This window comes from Hemitrygon akajei, chromosome 25 (genome assembly GCF_048418815.1).
Source record: "Hemitrygon akajei chromosome 25, sHemAka1.3, whole genome shotgun sequence".
Taxonomy (NCBI): Eukaryota; Metazoa; Chordata; class Chondrichthyes; order Myliobatiformes; family Dasyatidae; genus Hemitrygon; species Hemitrygon akajei.
In genome coordinates this window covers 22,655,015-22,679,719 of record NC_133148.1, presented here as the reverse complement: position 1 = coordinate 22,679,719, position 24,705 = coordinate 22,655,015, and the positions used below count along the sequence as shown (strand labels likewise).

At 45.3% G+C, this 24,705-nt stretch overlaps 1 protein-coding gene across 1 annotated transcript in view; it reads right to left on the bottom strand.

Annotated features, from left to right (window-relative positions):
• LOC140716434 (uncharacterized) overlaps positions 1-24,705 on the bottom strand; it is a 71,254-nt gene that overhangs the window by 12,536 nt on the left and 34,013 nt on the right. Inside the window, 1 exon segment of the mRNA XM_073029171.1 lies at positions 15,028-16,290. Coding sequence (XP_072885272.1) covers positions 15,028-16,290 — 1,263 coding nt within the window.

Below are 24,705 nucleotides of genomic sequence, written 5' to 3'. Positions count from 1 at the left end.
AGTTGCATTGGCAAAAATCATTTCTATGGCCAGTACAGTCCTCTGCCTTTTTTATAGGTCTAGTTCTGTTAAATGAATAAAACACAGAATCAAACAGTATGATTCAGGGGCATAGACCATATTGGCAACTCACCTTCCAAACGTATAGGCGCTCTCTACAGAATGACCGGTTAGTACATGACACGTAGTCATAACAAGGGTGAAGAAGAGTGGTAGAAGTATTAGTTTCCTGAGATAGTGTACTTCAGCATTTAGGCAGAAAAAAGACGTCCAGATTATTCCAAACATAGTGATTACTCAAGGTGGCAAGAAGCAAAGATAAAGAGTTCAGTCTGACAGCTGATATTATCAACGTTGTTCTGGTCACCCACTTCCAGATCAAGTGGCACCACTGCCTGAATAGCACGTGGTGTGTTTCCACATTGGCTTTCCTTCCAACTTTAAAGCAGTATATGTAAACAGCACGTAGAATGGACCTTCCCGACAGGGGCGCCAGGCTGTTCTTTCATTGGTAATATACCCCATATACCCCCTAATAGACCCCATCTCCCTTCTAGTAGATTTGACACCTCTGCAGCCAGCACCATCTTCTGGTCTTCAAGTAGGTGTTGCTGGGAACCTTAAAGAACTTGTTCTAGTGCTATACAATGCTGCAACATGCTTTCACTCATTTGTTTAATTAAATAGGGATGAGCATCTGATGCGCTCATGGACGTCCCAGTACCATCTCATGTGGAGACAGGCCTGGTGCATGGTTCGGAGCACAGCGCATTGTCATCGGGGCCACTAGAAACAGATCTGGACACCTTAGCTCAATCTTGAAGCAGTGGAAGCTACCTCAGTAAATATATTTTGGACAAGGTTGGATAGATTTTTGCATCATAGGGGAATTAAGGGTTCTGGGGGAAAGGCAGGTAGGTGGAGATGAGTCCATGGTCAGATCAGCCATGATCTTATTGAACGGAGTGGCAGGCTCGACGGGGCAGGTGGCCGACTCCTGCTCCTATTTCTTATGTTCTTGCTGTGCAATTTAGCTTTGATGCATTTTAATACATTTGTCCTTCAGCCACCTTTGTAAGATTGAGGGTGGTAAGGGAAGGTGAAAAGATATTTACACTCCAAAGTTTTTGTCAACTCCTGTATAACTTTACCCGGAAAGTGAGGACCATTATCACCTGAGAATTTCTCCGGAATCCCAATCCCAAGAATTCTCATAATAAAAGAATTAGCAGCAGTTACAACATTATTTCTCTGAGTTGGATAAAAGCTTTTACCCATGGGAATAACAAACCAAATAACAAGTGCATATTCCCACACCTTACATTTAGGTAACTGCATAAAGTCCGTTTGGAGATGCAGAAATGACTTCCAGGGGGAGAATCCAGCAGAAGCAGATGCCGACAGGGTGTTTCGAGATTATGTCTTCGGCAAATCATTTAACTTTTCTTAATCGGGAATCTCTTTTTCGATTACACCCATCATCCAGCACATGGTGTGTTTTAGTCCACAGTCTGATGCAACGCGCTGGAAACTAGTTCATCAAAAGAATTTGGCTAAGTAATGGCAGCCTGAACACACAGGAGTACTGCGTGGCCATAACAAAGGATTCAGATCGTTCCTTCCCACGTTATTTCCATTCTTCCCATTAGTATGAGCCACATAGTTTATAAAAAAACAATTGAAGTAATTAAAAAGCAGGAAAAGATTCATAGTTCACTGTGCTTTATTCAAATTCTGAAGAGTTGAGAAGTTTCCTTTAATTGTCCATTGTCATGTGCTACTTCAAAGGCATAATGGGATTCAGTGCAATGATTTTCAGCAACGCCAGCTGCAAGGATGCAGGCTTTTGTTCAAGTAAAAAGGTTCAGCTGCTCCAGAACAGAAGCGAAGGGAGCTGTAACACCTCAGCTGCTATATGAGGAGCACACACCACTTTCCAGGAGGATTTTCCACAAAAAAAATTCTCAGTATCAGAACGGGAGGAAAAATCTTCAAAGAAGGATTAAATGGCAGCTTACATCAGGTGGCATTTTACAACCGGAAAATTTAAAATCGTACAAGTTCTTAAGTATAGCTCGGGAGCAGATTATTTAAATCGTGTGTTCTGTGGACGAGAATGAAATTCCCGGATGACATGTGGCCTCCAAGGTGCCAAGATCAGGGACATTTCAAATACAGTCCACAGCACGGGAGGGTGAGCAGCCAGAAGTCGAGGTCCACGTCATACCAACAACATGGGTAGGAGGCGTGACGAGGCCCTGCAAAGTCAGTTCGGGGATTTAGGGGCCAAGTTAAAGGAACATTGGGCTGCTGGTCTTGCCTCCTGCAACTCCAGTTTAAACCCCATCCTCACCCCGTGCAACACTAGCAGATCTTCCCACTAGGATGTTCGTCCTCCTCCAGTTCACGTGCAAACTGGCCCTACTGTACAGGTCCCACCTATCCTAGAAGAGAGCCCAATGATCCAAAACTCTGCAGCCCTCCCTCCTGCATCAACTCCTCAGCCACATGCTAAACTGTACGATCTTCCTATTTCTGCCTTCACAGGCAGGAACCACAGGTAGCTTTTCCAGCCATGTCTTCCAAAAAACAGTTTCCCTTTATACATTAGGGGTTCCAGAAACAGATGAGATAACAGGATGGGAAACATGACAAACTACTAAGGCACTATTGTCAACAATTAACTTCAAAACATCATCGACTGTCTGCTTGAACTTTCAATTAAATTTAACACCTCCATTATGAATGGCATTTCATCTTGTAAGGAATTCAAACATTTACAACCAAGATCAATCAATATCTGTAACTGATGAGCCAATTTTGTACAGAAATGGCTGTTTTTGTTCAGACATCAGACTATTGTGGTTGACATGTTGTTCTTGTGCACAAGAAAATAAAAGAAATGTTTGAGTCCTAAGAGTCTGTGTATTCTGGGCCCAATTATATTGATTATGTTATTATTGGTCATGGTGGTTTCTTCAACAATAATTAATAACAAGAATTGTAGCAGATAATTTATATCATTACCCATAATGATGAGACATACTTGTGCCCACTTAAATTCCATAATTATCCATTGTCACGTGTTTCTCCTAAGGCAGAGTCATTTTAATTATTATTAACTATTATTAACTATCCCACTGCACCACCTGCAGGTTTTGTTAAGGTAAAAAGTTAGGCTACTTGAGCAGAACAGGAGGGAAGGTAGCTGAACCTCCTTAACCGCTATTTGAGATGCACACACTGCACTTCCACTAAAGATTTCCCTCATGTCAGATTGAAAGGAAGAGCCACAAAGAAAAATTACATGAGATCCTGACGAAACATTGACTGCGTTCCACCAGCATTTTGTGTGTGTTGCATACATCATGTGGCATTTTACAATGGGCAGAATTAAAATTGCACAAGTTCTTAAGAACAGGCAGGAAAAATTACTTAAAATAAACAGCATCGCTACGGTACTGATGGCGGAGAAGGCAGAAAGCATTATCAACTTTGTCTTGGTTTGAGGGCCAGACTGACTACAAATAAAAAATATACCCCTTTAATCCTGCGCTGTGTCAACCATCCCAACTCCATGTTTGTTGACCTGAATCAAAGACAATCAAGTATAGCAATATAAAATATATCTACACTGTTCAAAACAAAAATTACCAATTACCAGCAGTTAATGTTTAAACCAAGGTTTACAAATTTTATGCAGAAGCAATTGCTTTTGAGTTGTTGGTGTATTTTACATCTTTCCTTTGTTCCTATCTCTGGCACCCCCTACTGTGTAAAGGTGGTGTAATCGTCTCAGTTATTTATACTTTACTGCAGTCATTCTCACCTACGTCATCTACAGTATACCATGTTGGGTCCGTCAATCTCACTTCCAGGTTCGTGGTTGGCTACAATTGCCCCAAGCTAACCTTCTCTGACTGCAACTTTCACATTCCCATAAATACGGGATCAGGAAAGAGTGTGAGTGAGTGTGTGTACATACACCCAATGGTCCTGATCTGTGAGCATCCCTATCCCACTGCAGGGAGGTGGGAGAGTGGTCCTGATCTATGAATGTCCCCACACCACAGAAGGGAGGGGTGGGAGTGGGTAAAACACAGAACCTGAGCACTGAGGGGGCATCTGGCCTGTAACTGTCTTGGTGTGTCAGGCCAAGGCCGTCAGGAGTGTTTCATTGAGTGCCCACCCAGTGAGCCATGTGGAGAAGTGGCAGTTAAGAGTCTGAGGTGGAAGGCATATAAACAAGTTCTTTGGCCCAGATAGTCCAGACTGAACTCCTCCAATCCTTCTAAACTTTCCTGTCCATGAAACTGTCTAAATATGTTTTAGATACTGTAATTCTGCCTACCTCAAACCACTCAATCTGGCAATCTGTGCTATAAATTTGACCCTCATGTGCTCTTTAAAGCTTCCCCCATCTCACCTAAAACTAATGTTCTCTAGTTCTACTCTCCCCTATTGTGGGAAATGGCTGCGATTATTCACGGTATCTATGCCTTTCATGAGTTTATGAACATCTGGAAGGTGACACTTCACCACACTGCTCCAGGGGAAAAATAGCTGAGGAAAACGTTCCCTTTTTTCACTGAGCATGGTGGTGCATGCCAGAGGTGGTAGAAGTTGATACATTAGGAGCATTTAAGAAACTCCTAGGCTACGTCCACACTCGACCAAATAAATCCGTAACCAAAGCTTTTTCTCTTCGTTTTGACCTTCCGTCCACACTGAAGCAGAGCTTTTCTAAAACGCCCTCCAGAGTGTGTAAATTTGAAAACGCCACTTGGGCAGAAGTGGTGTGGACGGGGTAACTGGAAATTTCTAGAAATGCTGTCCTGACGTGCCGGAACAGATGGCGGCATTTCATCGTTTTCCTGAACGCAACTCCCTCCTCCCCACACACAATCTAACAATTTCAGAACAGACAGCAACGAGACTGAAGCCAGAAGAGTTCGAAATGTACTCACCAAATACTTTGACCCATAACTTACTGAATAAATAAGTATACTCACTTTGTCCTGTTTTCTGTCCTTGCTTGTGTGAAGCTGGTTTATCTATTTATGCAAGTATTTCTCCGACAATAGATGTGTTACAGCCTAATGTAACATTGTATGGAAATACAAGATAACACTGATACAGACATGTTTTATACATTTAACAAGGTGCTTTATTAATTCAACAGAGTTAGTCAGTTTTTCAATGTTCGTCGTCAGCTGGGTCATACTGTCCATGAACTCCACTGGTTGCCTCCATACACTCCAGTATTTGTTTTTTTTAAAGCTTTAAGTCCTCCTGCGCGAGAGCCAACACTATCCATCGTTTGGCAATCTCCTTTTAAGTTTTTCTAGTCTGTAACTGGACAAACGTGCACTTTCACTGTGAGATTCGACACCAAACATGTCGCTTGTTTTCTGTAGATGTGTCCTGCACATGCCCAGTAGGAGGAGATCGCCCAAATACCCATTTTAATGTGGATGGAGGTATTTTCAAAAACACTTGGTGTGGACGTCTATCGTTTTTATGTGAAACTGGTGTTTTCAAAATTATCTGGTCTAGTGCGGACGTAGCCCTAGATAGGAACATGGATAGAGAGAAATGGAGGCCTCTCAAGGTGGAAAGAATTCGATTGATCTTAGAGTAGGTTAAAAGGGTCAGCACAGCATCGTGGTTCAAATGGCCTTGTGAGAATGTAAGAAAGTGGACACTAGCAGGCACTTTAAGGAGTCAAAATGGATCTTTAATGATTCAATATCAAAGGAAATATTTACATGTTATTTCTGAGAGAAAAATTACCCATCCCATACTGACATCAGGCATTGTTCTCTGCTCGACTGCTCCCCGGGGTCTCTGAGCAGAATTCCCAAAAACCAACACAAGGCATTTCAACCTACAGGCCAAATCATTGGACATGTACAGGGATACAAAGAAATCATTTCATTAGTTAAAACCATATTCACCCTCAATTTACACTGCTTAGTCTTCCATAACTAATTCAATGACATAATCCAAATTTAATATGTAATCCTTTAAAATAACCTACAAACTCAACTATAATTAACACTTGAAATAATAGACATTACATAAATCGCTAGATCCAAAGATCCTACATTACCCATAATTCATAGCTTAATCATAAAGGATGTTCAGAAATACTTGCCTAAGTATCCCCTAAGTTACCACTCACTGACCCACTCTGCAGCCACATACCCTGAGGGGAATACAACAGGCAACAAAGACAGAGTCGTATTTAGAAAATCTGCTTAAAATGTTTAACTAGTGAAAGAGCAGCTGACAACTAGGGAAAGAGCTTGTGACAGCATGGAAAGACAGCTGGCAGGAGGGAACAGACCCCACTGGGGTTTCCGCGGGCTAGCTACCTGTGGCAGCGGGATCCAGCATGCAAATGTGCGTGGGTCCCACCCACCCTTGGCTACGAAAACCTGTAAGATACCCCCCCAGGTCAGCGAGAGCAGGGGCGGAAGATGACTCATCGGCAGACAGCCCGGCAACGGACACAGGGACGGAACAGACAATGAGTTGGATGACCAGCATATCTGAGGTTGCAGCAGGACCCAAGCTCCAGACCTGCATATGTGGCTGGGCAAAGGTTACTTCAGGCACTGCAGGCCTGAAAATACATTTGGGCAGGAAAGGGTGCCTGAAGAAGGGGCAACAGGGACCTCACATCGACAGCTACTTTTTGAGAAGCAGGTCGGGTCAGTCGACTGAAATTCAGCAGCAGGACAAAACCCAAAGTCTGCATGAGATTAATACCCCTGTCCCAGCGGAGGAAGAGCAAGGCGCAGGAGAGCAACCTGAACCCAGCCTGTTACGACCTGCAACAGAAAAGAAGATCCGGGGGGAAAGTCTCCTAAACGTTGAAGGCAAAATCTTCTTTAGTGTGGTGGCTCATAGGCTGTCAAGATAAATGCAAAGAAGCCATCTGATTGATACATCAATCCAGAAAGCAGGGATCTGGCTGTCCGGAACACACTTGCACCATCTGGCATCAGATCCAGGTCGCCAACAGATCTTCACGTGTGGTGTTCCTGGACCTCGCCAATGCCTTCAGCTCATTCCCCCACAGCCTCCGCTGGACTGCTTTCGCTGCAAGAGGACCTGAGCTGGGAAATGAATATTCAAGGGTATACGTCCTATTGAAAGGACAGACAAGCGGGCAGAGGGGGTGGGGTGGCTCCACTGGTGAGGAATGAAATTCAGTCCCTTGCGAGGGGGGACATAGAATCAGGAGATGCAGTCAGTACGGATAGAACTGAGAAATTGTAAGAGCAAAAAGACCCTAATGGGAGTTATCTACAGGCCCCCAAATAGTAGCAAGGATATAGGGTGCAAGTTGAATCAAGAGCTAAGATTAGCATGTCGCAAAGGTAATGCTACGGTTGTAATGTACCCAGACAGTGGAAAACATCCTGTATTGTCCTGGTACCGAAGAAACCACAACCAAAGGAGTTGAATGACTTCAGATCTGTTGCCTTGACGTCGCATGTGATGAAGACCATGGAGCGGCTGATAATACAGAATCTGAGGACACAAACCAGGCACGCCCGGGATCCTCTTCAGTTTGCGTATCAGGAGAAGGTGGGAGTGGAGGATGCTATCACGTATTTGCTGCACAAATCCCTCTCACCTGGATGGGGTCAGTGGTGCTGTGAGGATTACATTCCTGGACTTCTCTAGTGCCTTTAACACCATCCAGCCCAGGATCTTAAGGCACAAACTAACGGAGATGGGAGTAGACTCTCACATGGTGGCTTGGATAGTGGACTACTTAACAGATAGACCTCAGTATGTGCGGTTGGGAGACTGTAGGTCTGACACGGTGGTCAGCAGCACAGGAGCGCCGCAGGGGACCGTGCTCTCTCCAGTCCTGTTCACCCTGTACACATCAGACTTCCAATATAACTCGGAGTCCTGCCATGTGCAGAAGTTCGCAGATGACACGGCCATAGTGGGGTGTGTCAGGAATGTTCAGGAGGAAGAGTATAGGAAACTGATACAGGACTTTGTGATATGGTGCAACTCAAACTACCAGCGTCTCAATATCACCAAGACCAAGGAGATGGTGGTGGACTTTAGGAGATCTAGGCCTCATATGGAGCCAGTGATCATTAATGGAGAACGTGTGGAGCAGGTTAAGACCTACTAGTATCTGGGAGTGCAGTTAGACGAGAAGCTAGACTGGACTGCCAACACAGATGCCTTGTGCAGGAAGGCACAGAGTCGACTGTACTTCCTTAGAAGGTTGGCGTCATTCAATGTTTGTAGTGAGATGCTGAAGATGTTCTATAGGTCAGTTGTGGAGAGCGCCCTCTTCTTTGTGGTGGCGTGTTGGGGAGGCAGCATTAAGAAGAGGGACGTATCACGTCTTAATAAGCTGGTAAGGAAGGCGGGCTCTGTCGTGGGCACAGAACTGGAGAGTATGACATCAGTAGCAGAGCGAAGGGCACTCAGTAGGCTACGGTCAATCATGGAAAACCCTGAACATCCTCCGCATAGCACCATCCAGAGACAGAGAAGCAGCTTCAGCGGCAGGTTGCTATCGATGCAATGCTCCTCAGACAGGATGAAGAGATCATTACTCCCCAATGCGATTCGGCTTTACAATTCAACCGCCAGGGGTAAGATATGTTAAAGTGCCGGGGTTAGGACTGAGCTTAAGTTACCATTCAATGTATTTTAGTAAACTATTTAAGAACTTTTTAAAAGCTATTTATTAATGCTTTTTGAGAGGGTGATTTTAGATGCATATCATATTATACTGAGTTAAGTATTGTATGTAATTAGTTTTGCTACAATAAGTGTATGGGACATTGGAAAAAATGTTGAATTTCCCCATGGGGATGAATAAAGTATCTATCTATCTATCTATCTAATGGGGGATTTCAACATGCAGGTAGACTGGGAAAATCAGGTTGGTATTGGACCCGAAGAAAGGGAGTTTGTGGAGTGCCTCTGAGATGGATTCTTAGAGCAGCTTGTACTGGAGCCTACCAGGGAGAAGGCAATTCTAGATTTAGTGTTGTGTAATGAACCGGATTTGATTAAGGGAACTCTTGAGGTAAAGGAGCCATTAGGAGGTCGTGACCATAATATGATAAGTTTTCATCTACAATTTGAGAGGGAGAAGGGACAATTGAAAGTGTCAGTATTACAGTTGAACAAAGAGGACTATGGAGCCATGAGGGAGGAACTAGCCAAAGTTGACTGGAAGGGTACCCTAGCAGGGATGACAGTGGAACAACAATGGCAGGTATTTCTGGGAATAATACAGAAGGTGCAGGATCAGTTCATTCCAAAGAGGAAGAAAGATTCTAAGGGGAGTAGGGGGCGACCGTGGCTGACAAGGGAAGTCAAGGACAGTATAAAAATAAAAGAGAAGTATAACATAGTAAAGATGAGCGGGAAGCCAGAGGATTGGGAAACTTTTAAAGAGCAACAGAAGATTACTAAAAAGGCAATATGGGGAGAAAAGATGAGGTACGAAGGTAAGCTAGCCAAGAATATAAAGGAGGATAGTAAAAGCTTCTTTAGGTACGTGAAGAGGAAAAAATTAGTTAAGACCAAAGTTGGGCCGTTGAAGGCAGAAACTGGTGAATTTATTATGGGGAACAAGGAAATGGCAGACGAGTTGAACAAGTACTTTGGATCAGTCTTCACTAGGGAAGACACAGACAATCTCCCAGATGTAATAGTGGCCAGAGGACCTAGGGTAACGGAGGAACTGAAGGAAATTCACATTAGGCAGAAAATGTTGTTGGGTAGACTGATGGGACTGAAGGCTGATAATTCCACAGGGCCTGATGGTCTGCATCCCAGGGTACTTAAGCAGGTGGCTCTAGAAATCGTGGATGCATTGGTAATCATTTTCCAATGTTCTATAGATTCAGGATCAGTTCCTGAGGATTGGAGGATTGCTAATGTTATCCCACTTTTTAAGAAAGGAGGGAGAGAGAAAACAGGGAAATATAGACCAGTTAGCCTGACATCAGTGGTGGGGAAGATGCTGGAGTCAATTATAAAAGATGAAATAGTGGCACATTTGAAAAGCAGTAACAGGATCGGTCCGAGTCAGCATGGATTTACGAAGGGGAAATCATGCTTGACTATCATCTGCAATTTTTTGAGGATGTAACTATGAAAATGGACAAGGGAGAGCCAGTAGATGTAGTATACCTGGACTTTCAGAAAACCTTTGATAAGGTCCCACATAGGAGATTAGTGGGCAAAATTAGAGCACATGGTATTGGGGGTAGGGTACTAACATGGATAGAAAATTGGTTGGCAGACAGGAAATAAAGAGTAGGGATTAATGGGTCCTTTTCAAAATGGCAGGCAGTGACTAGTGGGGTACCGCAAGGCTTGGTGCTGGGACCGCAGCTATTTACAATATACATTAACGATTCAGATGAAGGGATTAAAAGTAACATCAGCAAATTTGCAGATGACACAAAGCTGGGTGGCAGTGTGAGATATGAGGAGGATGTTAGGAGAATGCAGGGTGACTTGGACAGGTTGGGTGAGTGGGCAGATGCAGTTTAATGTGGATAAATATGAGGTTATCCACTTTGGTGGCAAGAACAGGAAGGTAGATTACTATCTGAATGGTGTCAAGTTAGGAAAAGGAGGAGGAGAAGTACAATGAGATCTAGATGTCCTTGTTCATCGGTCACTGAAAGTAATCATGCAGGTACAGCAGGCAGTGAAGAAAGCTAATGGCATGTTGGCCTTCATAACAAGTATAGGAACAAACAGGTCCTTCTGCAGTTGTACAGGGCCCTGGTGAGACCACACCTGGAGAATTGTGTTCAGTTTTCCTCTCCAAATTTGAGGAAGGACATTCTTACTATTGAGGGAGTACAGCGTAGGTTCACGAGGTTGATTCCCAGGATGGCGGGACTGTCATATGTTGAAGGATTGGAGCGACTGGGCTTGTATACACTGGAATTTAGAAGGATGAGAGGGGATCTGATTGAAACATATAAAATTATTAAAGGGTTGGACACGCTAGAGGTAGGAAACATGTTCCCAATGTTGGGGGAGTCCAGAACCAGAGGCCACAGGTTAAGAATAAGGGGTAGGCCATTTAGAACAGAGTTGAGGAAAAACTTTTTCAGCCAGAGAGTTGTGGATCTATGGAATGCTCTGCCTCAGAAGGCAGTGGAGGCCAATTCTCTGGATGCTTTCAAGAGTTAGATAGAGCTCTTAAAGATGGCGGAGTCAAGGGATATAGAGAGAAGGCAGGGACAGGGTACTGATTGTGGATGATCAGCCATGATCACATTGAATGGCGGTGCTGGCTCGAAGGGCCGAATGGCCTACTCCTGTACTTATTGTCTATTGACTTCTTCAGAGTCCCAGTGGCCCTCACAAGCCTCGTTAAGGCCTACTTCCAGGACGTGCAGCTATGTTTGACAACAGCAGACTACACCACAGCGTGGCAACATCTGGAAGTGGGAAACGTGGCCGGTTCTACCATCTCCCGCTAGCCTTCACCACTGCCATGGAGGTGATCATTAGAGCATCTTGATGGGTGGTTGGAGGACAGCATATAAGACCTGGTGTGAGACTGCCGCCTATCAGAGCATACATGATCTTACAACACTCACCACAACCAAGGCTTGTACTGTACACCTGTTGAGAAAGTTTCAAGAGAATATCGAGCAGGTTCGGCTGAAGATCAGGCCAAGCAAGTCCAGAAGCATCTCCATCATCAAGGGGAAGCTGGTAGACCAACGCTTCTACATGGGCGATGAAACAATTCCAACAGTCTTCAAGAAGCCTGTGAAGAGCCTAGGTCGGTGGTACAATGCATCCCTCAAAGACACAGAGCAGGCAGATCAGCTCAGGAAGGACGCCGTCAGTGGCCTCGAGAGCATCGACAGAACCACACTCCCTGGCAAGTTGAAGCTCTGGTGTATGCAGTCTGGGCTCCTTCCACGCCTCATGTAGCCACTAACCCTGCATGAAGTTCCAATCGCGAAGGTGGAAAAGCTATACACTGATCAGTTCATACGTAAGGAGGTGGCTTGGTCTTCCCAGGTGCCTCAGCAGCACAGGGCCCTACAACAAAGGAGTCCTACAGCTACCCATTTCCAGTCTTTCAGAGGAATACAAGTGCACTAAAGAAAGACTGGAGATGATGTTAACAGAGGCGAGTGATCCATTTGTAGCACAAGCTGCCCTCATCCTGGATACTGGGAGGAAATGAACTCTATCAGAAGCAACTGAGCAAGCAAAGGCGGCACTCAAGCACAGGGACAACATGGGCCGAGTGCAGCAAGGGAGGAGCGGTCTGGCCTTGGGGACAGTACACCAGCCTGGAACAAGGCTGCTACGTCTCAGAGACGCAGGAGGAGACAGCAAGGTGCACAAAGCCCGTCGCTCAGGGACATCGTGGGCCGAGTACAGCAAGGGAGGAGTGGTCTGGTCTTGGGGACAGTACACCAGCCTGGAACAAGGCTGCTCTGTCTCAGAGATGCAGGCTTGTGACGCAAGAGATATGTCAGCAGGAGGCGGTGGCAAAGACCGTCGCTCAGGCAAGCCAAGGGCAATGGATGAGGTGGGAAGGAGTGGAGAAAAGAAAGATCTCCTGAGAGAGCTGTGGGAGATGCAGACATTCAGAGCGAGCTTCACCATCAGGGCTGCCTATGATGTCTTGCCGTCTCCCATGAACTTCAGCCAGTGGTATGGAGATGACCCCACGTGCTCCCTCTGCCCGACTTCAGCAACACTAAAACACATTCTGGTGGGCTGCAAGACCAGTCTCACTCAAGGCTGATACACCTGGTGGCACAACCAGGTGTTACGGTGTCTTGCAGCAGTGCTGGAAAGTCGGCAGACGAGCGCCAATGCTCTCCCTCCTCCTCCACCCTGCTGGCCACTAACAGCATTTGTCCGGGAAGGTGAGGGTAAAGCCAGACTCACCACATCGAGACCAGACACCGGGCGGCTCGGCAGGGCACGTGATTGGAAGATGGTGGCAGACTTAGACCAGAGGCTCTGCTTCCCAACTGAAATTGCGGAAAGCAACCTCAGACCAGACCTTGTGCTAGGGTCAGCCTCACTCCATCTCGTTTACATCATCGAGTTTTCAGTGCCCTGGGAGGATGCAGTGGAGGAGGCCTACGAGCGCAAGAAGCTGAGGTACGCTGAGCTTGCAGCCGATGTGCAGCAACGTGGCTGGGAAGCAAGGATGCGACCGGTCGAAGTAGGCAGCAGGGGATTTGTAGCCACACCAACATCAAGGCTACACCGGGAGTTGGGAGTGCGAGGGAAGACACACCGACAAGCAGTGAAAGACCTCTCCAGAGCTGCTGAAAAGGGTAGTCTGTTAGTCTGTGGCTTTGGATGAGCAGAAAGGATTCCTTCTGGACCCTAAGTGAGTGAATGGCATCTAGGGGGTGAGCCCGGGACACCGGGATTCACTGCTGAACCCTCTGGAGGTGTCGTGGGCCTATCAGTGAAACACTGAGGAAAGAGGGCACCCACTTGATAACCCAGAAGATGCCACCACTCACTTGGCCACCCCGCTGAGTCTGGGCAGCATGTCTCAGTAGTCAAAGAAGGGATATTAACATCTAGTCCTACGTAACATACCTTGAAGTTAAATCTACAATGTTGTCAAGTCTTTGCTGGTGTTCATGTCTAGCAGACAGGCTTGCTTTTGAACTCTAGAACACACAGTGCTGATGAAGGAACAACTCAGCCACATTGTGACAAAGTCAATTTTAGCGAAACAGTAAACACAGATAAATTTAGCGTGTTTGATGTTAAAGGTCCACAGCATCGCTGTAAATGACAAATGTGGGGCACGATACCTTTGATTGTTTACTTACATAAACATTATAACATTCAAAAGGACAAAATAGCCTTCGGTGTACTTCCCAACCTGCAGTTTTATGTGTGTGGGGCTGAAGCAACTATCACAGGCCGACACTGTGCTGTAGGGTTCTCTGTTCTATCCAGTCTATCCTTATAACGGAAACCTTCCAGTCCTGGTATCATCCTTGTGAATCTATTCTGCACCTTTCACTTCTCAGTAGCGTCCTTCCTATTGTTAGTGACCAGAACTGTACATAAATTCCAGCTGCAAGCCAGGTGCTGACTCTTGCACTCAATCCCCTGACCGATGAGGGTAAGGGTGCCAAACACCTTCAACATCCCGTCTAACCACGATACCACTTTCAAGGAACTCCGTACACAGAGGTCTCTCTCTTCTCCAATGCTCCCCAAAACACTGCATTCACCATGCAAGTCCTGCCCTGGTTTAACTTCCTAAAATACAACACTTTGCACTTGGTTTAAGTTTCACGTGCAGCCCTTGGCCCACTTTCCCAGGTGAACCACGTGCTGAACGCTGGAAATACAAATCAGGATGCTGATAGAGCTTAGCGGGTCGAGCAGCATCTTTGTAGGAAAATGGGACAAGTTGATGTTTTTCGTCAAGACCCTGCGTCACGAGACCAGACCAACGACTCACAGCTTCTCCCTTCACTAATGCTGCTGAAACCTCAGTGGTTGTGCTCCCTGATTTGTGTGACCATCCTAACATAGGTAAAGGCCATTCTGCCCCTCCCACCTGCCCCAACAGTCAGAAAGGTCATGGCTAATGGTGACTGCACGCCATTTTCTTCCTGTCTGACATCCTATGATCTCTTTAACATTGGGAATTTCCCCAATGAAGTTCATGTCTTCCCATTTTCCCACACGACTCCATCTGCTGTGTTCTTTACCATCCCTTCAGGTTGTCTGCAACCCCTCAAAGTCTCTTCACATCCTCCTCAATCCCAGTTCATTCACACAGAACATATTTATTTATAATTGATGCAGAATACAAATGTACCTGCAGTTCCAGGGGAAACAACCCAAATGTGTCCAGTGACCAGGGTCCAAACCTGGATGTGATCAACAGCAGCAGAATCAGTTCCTGCAATCACTTGTGAACTCACCACTGTGTCAGAAGCTGCAATGTTTAAATGCCCCATGTACAAACTGCACCTTTTAAACTTTCCCTTTAGTATGCGTTTGGCGATGTCTGCAGAGGTGAGATGACTGAGAGAACTTCTTCCCACATTCAGGGCAGGTGAACGGTCTCTCTCCAGTGTGAATGCGTTGGTGCCTCAGTAGGAGAGATGACCGAGTAAATCCCTTCCCGCATACGGAGCAGGTGAACGGCCTCTCCCCGGTGTGAACTTGCTGATGAAGCAGAAGGTCAAATGACCGAGTGAATCCTTTCCCACATTCAGAGCAGATGAACGGTCTCTCCCCAGTGTGAATACGTTGATGCATCAAAAGGACACTTGACCTTGCAAACCCTTTCCCACATTCGGAGCAGGTGAACGGCCTCTCCCCGGTGTGAATTCGTTGATGCATCAAAAGGACAGATGACCTTGCAAATCCCTTTCCACACTTGGAGCAGACGAACGGCCTCTCCCCAGTGTGAATTTGTTGGTGCCTTAGTAGGAGAGATGACCGAGTGAACCCTTTCCCGCACTCAGAGCAGGTGAATGGCCTCTCCCTGGTGTGAATTCGCTCGTGCCTCATAAGCTCATAAGATCGAGTGAACCCCTTCCCGCACTCGGAGCAGTTGAATGGCTTCTCCCCGGTATGAATTCGCTGATGTGTCAGAAGGACAGATGACCTTGCAAACCCTTTCCCACATTCGGAGCAGGTGAACGGTTTCTCCCCGGTGTGAATTCGTTGATGCAGCAGAAGGACAGATGACCTTGCAAACCCCTTCCCGCACTCGGAGCAGATGAACGGCCTCTCCCCGGTGTGAATTCGTTGGTGCGTCAGAAGCTCGGACAACCGAGTCAACCCTTTCCCGCACTCGGAGCAGGTGAACGGCCTCTCCCCGGTATGAATTCGCTGATGCATCAGAAGGCTAGACGACCGCGTAAACTCCAGCCCACACTGGGAGCAACTGAATGGCCTGTCCCCATTGTGAACTCGTTGGTGATTCACAAGGCTAGATGACATAGTGAATCCTTTCCCACACTCAGAACAGGTGAATGGCCACTCCCTGGTGTGAATTTGTTGGTGCCTCAGAAGCACACACAACCGAGTAAACCCCTTCCCGCACTCGGAACAGGTGAACGGTCTCTCTCCATTCTGAACTTGTTGGTGTGTCAGAAGCCTGGATGACTGAGTTAACCCTTTCCCGTAATCAGAGCAAGTAATGGGCTTCTCCACGATGTGCTCTCGCTGGTGCTCCTGCAGACTGAAGGAATTATTGAAAGCCTTCCCGCAGTGAGAGCAGGTGCACTGCCTCTCCCCAGCAGGTAACTGCTGGCCGTCCATCACGTTGCCAGGTCGCTTAATGTCCTTACTGTGATCCAATGTGTCAGAAGGTTGGATGACCGAATGAACCCCTCCCCACAATCAGAGTAGGAGAATGGACTCTTTCAGATACAAATTCAATGGTGTGTCAGCAAGTGGGATGAGCGAGTGATTCCTTTCCCTCGCCCAGAAGAGGTGAACCAGGTGCAAATTTGCCTGGGCTTCATCAGGGCTGATGACCGAGTGAGACCCTTCAAAGCAGCAAGACAGTGTTTCTCTGGAACCTCAGTGATCAGTCAGTAAAAAGATGACCGAACTAATTACTTTCCTCAAATGGAAACAGGTGGAAAGAAGATTTGAATATTCTCAGGGAAATGGATTAAGCTTATCTCAGTCAAAAGAACGAATGTTTCACTGGTGCAAAAACAAGGATGTGGTGAACACATTCCCAGTCACAGATCAGGTGAGCTCACCTTCCCCCAACGTGTCACACACGGTCTCTCGTTGCAGTGGCTGTTCCTTTCCCAATCCGCACTGGAGTGATCACTGCCCGCTCCTTCACGGGCTGGAAGAAGTTACTCGGCTTCTCTGCAGATTGGTTCCTGACCTCACATCAGTAGATTCTCCCCTCCCCGCTGTAGACAGCGTGTCTTCTCCCCAGCTGTGTCACGGTCGGTGCCCTGCAACAGCCCTCACTGCCTGGGGTCTGAAGTGAAACAAACCAGCGTCTCTCCCTCCACGTTCACAGGCCGTTGATATTCAGGTGCTAGGGAGCTGAGTGGGGTGTAGATCGGATGTGATATTCTGTCTGAGATACCCAGTCGCAATTCCTCCACCTTTGATGTCCTGTAAAAAGATACAAAAATCATCAGTAAGTACAGGGTAGTAACTCAGAACAGATCACTTTAATCAGCTGTGACTCTGGTGGTAGCTCCCTGACTATGACATTGTAACATTTAAACATTTGGCCCATCGAATCTTCCCTGCCATTCCATCATGGCTGATTTTTGTCCCTCTCAACCCCTTTCTCCTGCCCTTTCCATGTAACGTATGACATCCCAACACAGCAAGAACCTGTCAACTTCTGCTTTAAACATACCCAATCACTTGGCCTCCACAGCCACCTGTGGCAATGAATTCCACAGATTCACCACCCTCTAGCTAAAGAAATTCCATCTTATCTCTGCTCTAAATGGATGTCCTCTATGTTGAGTCTGTACCTTTTAGTTCTAGACTTCCCCACAATAGGAAACTTACTCGTCACGTCCACCCTATCTAGGCCTGTCACAGTTCTACAGGTTTCAATAAGATCCCCAGAGATTCTGCTAGACTACAGAGTACAAGCCCAGAGTAATCAAACGCTCCTCATATATTAACCCTTTCATTCTGGAATAATTCTTGTAGACCTCCTCTGGGCCCACTTCAATGCAATCACATCTTTTTTTAGATAAAGAGCCCACAATTGCTCACAATCTTCCCAGAGCAGCCTGAGCAATGCCTTAAAACCCTACCAGCATCTCATAAAATTTCAATATAACATCCCAACTCCTGTACTCAATACATTGATATATAAGACCAATGTGCCAAAAGCTTTCTTGGCATAACAGCTCGCAAGATGAAGTCACCTAGGTCTACAAATACCTCTGGTGCCATTTTTCTTATTTTTAAAAAACACTAGCTTTATCAGCTTTTATATTCTTGGCTAGCTTACCTTTCTAATTCATCTTTTCTCTCCTTATGGCCTTTTTCAGTTGCTTTCTGTGCTTTCTTTTCAAAAAGGTTTCCAACCCACAGATTTCTCACTATTGCAGTATAATAGGCCCACTCTTTTCCTTTTATGCTGTCTCTGACTTCCCTTGTCAGCTATAGTTGCCACATCCTTCATTTAGAAGACTGCTTTTTTGGGATGTATCTATCTTGCACCTTCTGAATTGCACTCAGAAACTCCAACCATTGCTGTTCTGCCATAATCCCTGCTGGTGTTCTCTTTCAATCAACTTTGACCGGCTCTACCTTCATGCCTCTGTAATTGCCTATACTCCACTTTTATCCAGATACTTCAGCTTCTCCCTCTGACACAACAGGATGCATTCTATCATATTATGATCACTATCCTCTAACAATTCCTTTATCTTACGATCCCTAATCAATCCTGCTTCATAACAGAACACGCAATGCAGAGTGTCCCTTTCTGTTGTGGGCTCATCACAAGCTGCTCTAAAAGACTATCTTGTAGACATTCCACAAATTCCCTCTTGAGATCCAGAACCAATCTGATTCTCCTTATCTACCTGCACATTGAAATCCCCCAAGACTATTGTAACATTGCTCTTTTTACATGGTTTTTCGATCTCCCATTCTAATTTGTATCACATCTCCTGGCTACTGTTCGGATGCCTGTATATAAATCCCATCAGGGTCTTTTTACCCTTGCAGATTCTGAACTCTACCCACAAGGATTCAACATCTTCTGATCCTACATCACCATTTTTGAAGGTTTTCATTTTTTAACCAATAGACACCTCACCACCTCTGCCCGTCTTTTTGATATGTGTATCCTTGGATGTTAAGTTCCCAACACTCTTCTTTCAGCCACAACTCAGTGATGTCAATAACATCATACCTGCCAATCTCTAACAACGCTATAAGATAATCTACCATATTCTGTATACTGTGTGCATTTAAGTATAACACCTTCACCCTTTTCAATTTTCCCCCCATGTAACTCTTCAAATTATCCCATTGACTGCAATTTTGCCCTATCACATTTGCCCTTCCTCACAGACTCACTCCACACTGAATCTTCTTGTGTAGATACCAACTGCACAATCCTGAGCCCAATCACTCTGGTCCCATACCCCTGTCAAACTATTTTTGACCCTCCCAACAACTCTTAGCAAAGTTGCCCACAAGTACATTTCTCCTCAAGTTCTGGTGTAACCTGCCCTTTTTGTAGAGGTTAAACCTCCCCTAGAGAGATCCTAAAGATCCCAAAATCTGAAACCCTGCCCCCTGCACCAACTCCTTAGTCACACATTCATTTGCCTAATTATCCTATTTTTACCCTCACAGGCTCATGGCACAGGCAGTAATCCAGAGATTACTACCCTTGAAGTCCTCCTTTACAGTTTTCTACCCATCTTCCTATATTCTCTCTTCAGGAACTCATCCCTTTTCCTACTTCTGTCAATTGGGTAAAATGTCTCACGACTTCTGGCTTTCATTGCTGTGAACTCATTCGAAGCATCCCTGACCCTGGCACCTAGGAGGCAACATACAATCTTGGTGTCTCCTTTATGTCCACAGAATCTGCCTTTTGTTCCTCTGACTATGGAATCCCCTATTACCAATGAACTTCTCTTCTGCCCAATTCCCTTCTGAGCCAGACTCCTTACCAGAGAGTCAGTTGCTGCAGCTTCCCTCTGGAAGGTCTTCCCTCCCAACAGTATCTGAAGCAGTAAACTTATTATTGAGGGGGAAAACCTACACTGCCTGCCTAGTCACCCAGGTACCTGTCTCCTGCAACGTAGGGGTGGCTACCTCAATGTAACTCCTATCTTTCACCTCCTCATTCACCCATATGAGCCAAAGGTCATCCTGTTGCAGCTCCAGTTCTTTAACTCAGTCTCCAAGTAGCTGCAGAGAGACTCCCAGAGTTCCCACAACTCACACAAAGAACAAAGCACTAACCTTGGGGATCCATTCTCAACAGACTAGCTATGTACTAATCTACAAAGGCAGTGAGAAAAAGAACTCACTAGAAACTTACTTAGAGCCTCCGCCTGTTCTTGTCAAAGTCCAGATCCACTCTCACAATGGCCTCACTTCTTTGTAATGGCCCTTTCTAAGTTCTATCCACACAAGCAATCTCCTGCTTGGCAGACAATTCCCGACAGGGCTCACTCACTTTTTAAAAATGCAAGGAAACTCCACAAGGAGCTGTCTACAACACTCTCTGCGATCTGCCGCATTGCAGAGAAGAGAAGCTTGGACAGTTGCATTGATAAGAGGGGTTTAGAGGACTATGGCTCACCTGCAGGTACATAGGACCAGGCAGAAGACAAAGCTGGCATTCCCTAGATGGGCTGAAGGGTCTGTGTCTGATATATTACTCTGTCTCTGAGTTAGGCCCGGGGCTTGTGTCCAGCTCTGGAGACCTGAGCACAAAACTTGGCAGAGTGATCAATTATTTCACACTCAGATCACCAAACACTGAACACACTCTTTCGGAATTCTCTGCCTGTGACAGCAAGGGAGGTGGAGTCATTGAATATATCACAAGTGGTCCTTGTTCATCAGTCACTGAAAGTAAGCATGCAGGTACAGCAGGTAGTGAAGAAAGCTAATGGCATGTTGGCTCTCATAACAAGGGGAATTGAGTATAGGAGTAAAGAGGTCCTTCTGCAGTTGTACAGGGCCCTGGTGAGACCACACCTGGAGAATTGTGTTCAGTTTTGGTCTCCAAATTTGAGGAAGGACATTCTTGCTATTGAGGGAGTGCAGCGCAGGTTCACGAGGTTGATACCCAGGATGGCGGGACTGTCATATGTTGAAGGATTGGAGCGACTGGGCTTGTATACACTGGAATTTAGAAGGATGAGAGGGGATCTGATTGAAACATATAAGATTATTAAGGGGTTGGACACGCTAGAGGCAGGAAACATGTTCCCGATGTTGGGGGAGTCCAGAACTAGAGGCCACAGTTTAAGAATAAGGGGTAGGCCATTTAGAACAGAGTTGAGGAAAAGCTTTTTCAGCCAGAGTTGTGGATCTGTGGAATGCTCTGCCTCAGAAGGCAGTGGAGGCCAATTCTCTGGATGCATTCAAGAAAGAGTTAGATAGAGCTCTTAAAGATAGTGGAGTCAAGGGATATGGGGAGAAGGCAGGAACGGATTACTGATTGTGGATGATCAGCCGTGATCACATTGAATGGTGGCGCTGGCTTGAAGGGCCAAATGGCCTACTCCTGCACCTATTGTCTATTGATATCAAAGGACTTTTGGGCCTATGGGAGCTGAGGAAGTGGACTTCTGCATTGTGGGGTCCCACATGAAAAAACCAGCCTGACGATAAGCAAGGAATCATTCAGGAAACAAAATTAACGCACAGGACAAGGGGCACAAAGGTCAGGTTCATCTCCCAAACCCTGTCCCGGAAGAGCAGTGCGCTGACACCCTGCAGCAGAACTGCAAATTGTTGTGTTTAATTTGGAGCAGTGAGGTGTGGCCCCTCCACCTGTTCCACAGGCAAGAGTGAGGCACCTCACACTACAGCTGACGTAGTATTGTAGCAGAAAAGCAAAGACATGATGGTAAGTGGTTATAGTTCATTAGGATTTTCAGAACATTTGGTATGTCCCCAAATGTCCAGCAAATTTCTACAGATGTACCATAGACAGCAATCTAACTCGTTGCATCACCAACTGGTATAGAGAAGCCACTGCACAGGATTGCAAAAAGCAGCAGAGGGTTGCAAACTCAGCTCCATTATGGGTACTAGCTTCCCCACCAGAGGACACCTTCAAAGAGCGAGGCCTCAAAAGGTGGCATTCATCACCGAGGATCACCAGCACTGAAGACATGCCTGCTCATTGCTACCATCAGAGTGGAGATACAGGAACCTGAAGGCATACACCCTCAGCGTACTAGGAATAGCTTCTTTCCCTCTGCCATTTGATTTCTGAATGGACCATGAATATGACCTCACTATTTTTGCATGACAAATATTTAAATTATTTTTTTTATTACATTTTATAGTCAGAGAAAACTACAGCACAGAAACTGGCCCTTTGGCTAATCTGGTCCATATCGAACCATTTAAATTGCCTATCCCTTCAACCTGTACCCAGACAATAGCCTTCTATACCCCTCCCATCCATTTACCTGTACAAACATCTCAAACTTTCAAATCAAAATCACATTCCCAACTTGATCCACCCTCTCACCATCTGAATGAAAATGTTTCTGCCAATGACCCCCTTACTCATTTCATCATTCGCCCTTAACCCTTGACTTCAATTAAAGTCTCACTTAACCTCTATGGAAAAAGCCTGCTTGCATTTGCCCTATCTGTACCCCTCATATCAAATTTCCCCTCAATCTATGTTTCAAGGAATAAAGTTCTAACTTATTCAATCTTTCCGTTCAACTCAGGTCCTCCAGTCCAAGTAACATCATTGAAAATGTTCTCTGTACTCTTTCAATTTTATTTATATCCTTCTGTGGGTAGGTGACCAAAACTCCACACAATACTCCAAATTAAGCCTCACCAAAGTCTTACACAACTTCAACATAACAACCAAACACCTGTACTCAATACTTTGATTTATGAAGACCAATGTGCCAAAGGCTTTCTTTACAACCCAATGACCAGAGAATTATGGATCTGTAATGCAAGATCCCACTGTTCTACTGCATTTCTCAGTGTCCTACCACTCACCATGTAAAGACATACACTGGCACACCCTCCCAAAGTACAACACATCACACTTATCTGCATTAAATTCCATCTGCCATATTTCAGCCCAGTTTTCCAGCTGGTGCAGATGCCACTGCAAGCTTTGATAGTCTTCCTCACTGTCCACTACTGCCCCAGTCATGGTGCCATCTGCAAATTCCCTGATCCACTTTATCACATTAGATGACAAACAATAGTACCACCGATCCTTGTGGCATAGCATGAGTCACGGGCTTCCAGTCAATGAGGCAACCAACTGCCACTCCAGCATCTCCCGCAAAGACGATGTCTAATCCAGTTTACTTCCTCATCTTGAATATCAAGCAACTGAACTTTTGTGACCAACCTCCCATGGGGGAATTAGTCAAATGCCTTGCTGAAGTCCATGTAGACAACACCCACTTCCTCACCTTCATCAACTTTCCTCTATCCCTCATCAGCCCATGTGTATCCAAATATTCATATACCCATTCACTTAGAATACCTTCCAATCACATTCCCACTACTGATGTCAGGCTCACTGGCCAAAAATTTCCTATTTATTTTTAGAGCCTTTCTTAAACAGAGTAACATAAGTTATCCTCCAATCCTCCAGGACCACACCCATCACTAGCAGATATTTAAATATCTCTGCTAGGTCGCCTCCAATTTCTGCACTTGCCTCCTACAAGCCCTGGGGATTTATCCTCCCAGATTTGCCTCAAGACAGCAAGCATCTCATCCACTGTAATCTGATTCGGGTCCATGACCTCGCTGTGCTTAACCTCAATCCTACAGACTTTATGTCATTTCCTGAGTAAATACAGATGCAAAAAATCTATTTAAGACCTTTCTCCCCCATCTCTTTTAGCTGACGCACAGATTACCATTCTGATTTTCCAGAGGATCAATTTTGTTCCTAGGAATCATTTTGCTTTTAACATATCTGTAGAAGCCTTTATGATTCTCCTCCACCTGGTATGCTAGAGCAATCTCATGCCTTCTTTTAGCCTTCCTGATTTCTTAATTGTTCTCTTGCATTTCTTCTAATTCTCAAGTCCTCATTGTTCCTAACTGCCAGTACAGGTTTCCCCTGCTATCCAAAGGTAGATTGTTCCTATGAAACAGTTTGTAAGCTGAAATGTCGTAAAGCGAAGAAGTGATTACCATTAATTTTTATGGGAAAAATTTTTTAGCGCTCCCAGACCCAAAAAATAACCTACCAAATAACACATAAAACCTAAAATAACACTAACATATAGTAAAAGCAGGAATTATATGATAAATATACAGCCTATATAAAGTAGAAATATTGTATGCACGGTGGAGTTTCACTTATCAAAATCGGGAAGACAGCGAACCAAAATTGATTTGGAGAGAGAAAAAAAATTGGCACGTACACGCATGCACACACAACTGCCCGCACAAGGCTTCACGGTCATGGTAGTCTTTCTCGGGTAAACACACGTATAAAGTAAGTGTCTTTTCTTTGTAAAAGCGAAAATCCTCTTTGGTTAGCGAAAACGGGTACTAAGGTAGATCTTTCATAACAGCTGTCGTAAAGCGAACGTTTGAAAAACGGGGGCCACCTGTAACCTCCTAAACACCCGTTTTTCTTAAACAGGACAACAAATCCCTCTTTAAAATTAAGGTTCCCTAAACCTGTTATCTTTACCTTTTATTGTGACAAGCACATATAAGCTTTTTACTCTCAAAATATCACTTCTGAAGGCCTCCCACTTTTCATGTACATCTTTGCCAGGAAACACCTTGTCCCAATCCACACCTGGCCAATTCCTTCTAAAACCATGTAAATTGGCCTTCTCGAATTTAGAATCTCAACCTGTTGTTCCCCTGCACAACTTTGTCACCTGCCCTGTTTCATTCCCTGACATCCATATACTGATTAAGGAAGCTTTCCTGAACACATTTGACAAACTATCCCATCTAATGCTGTTACAGTATGCGAGT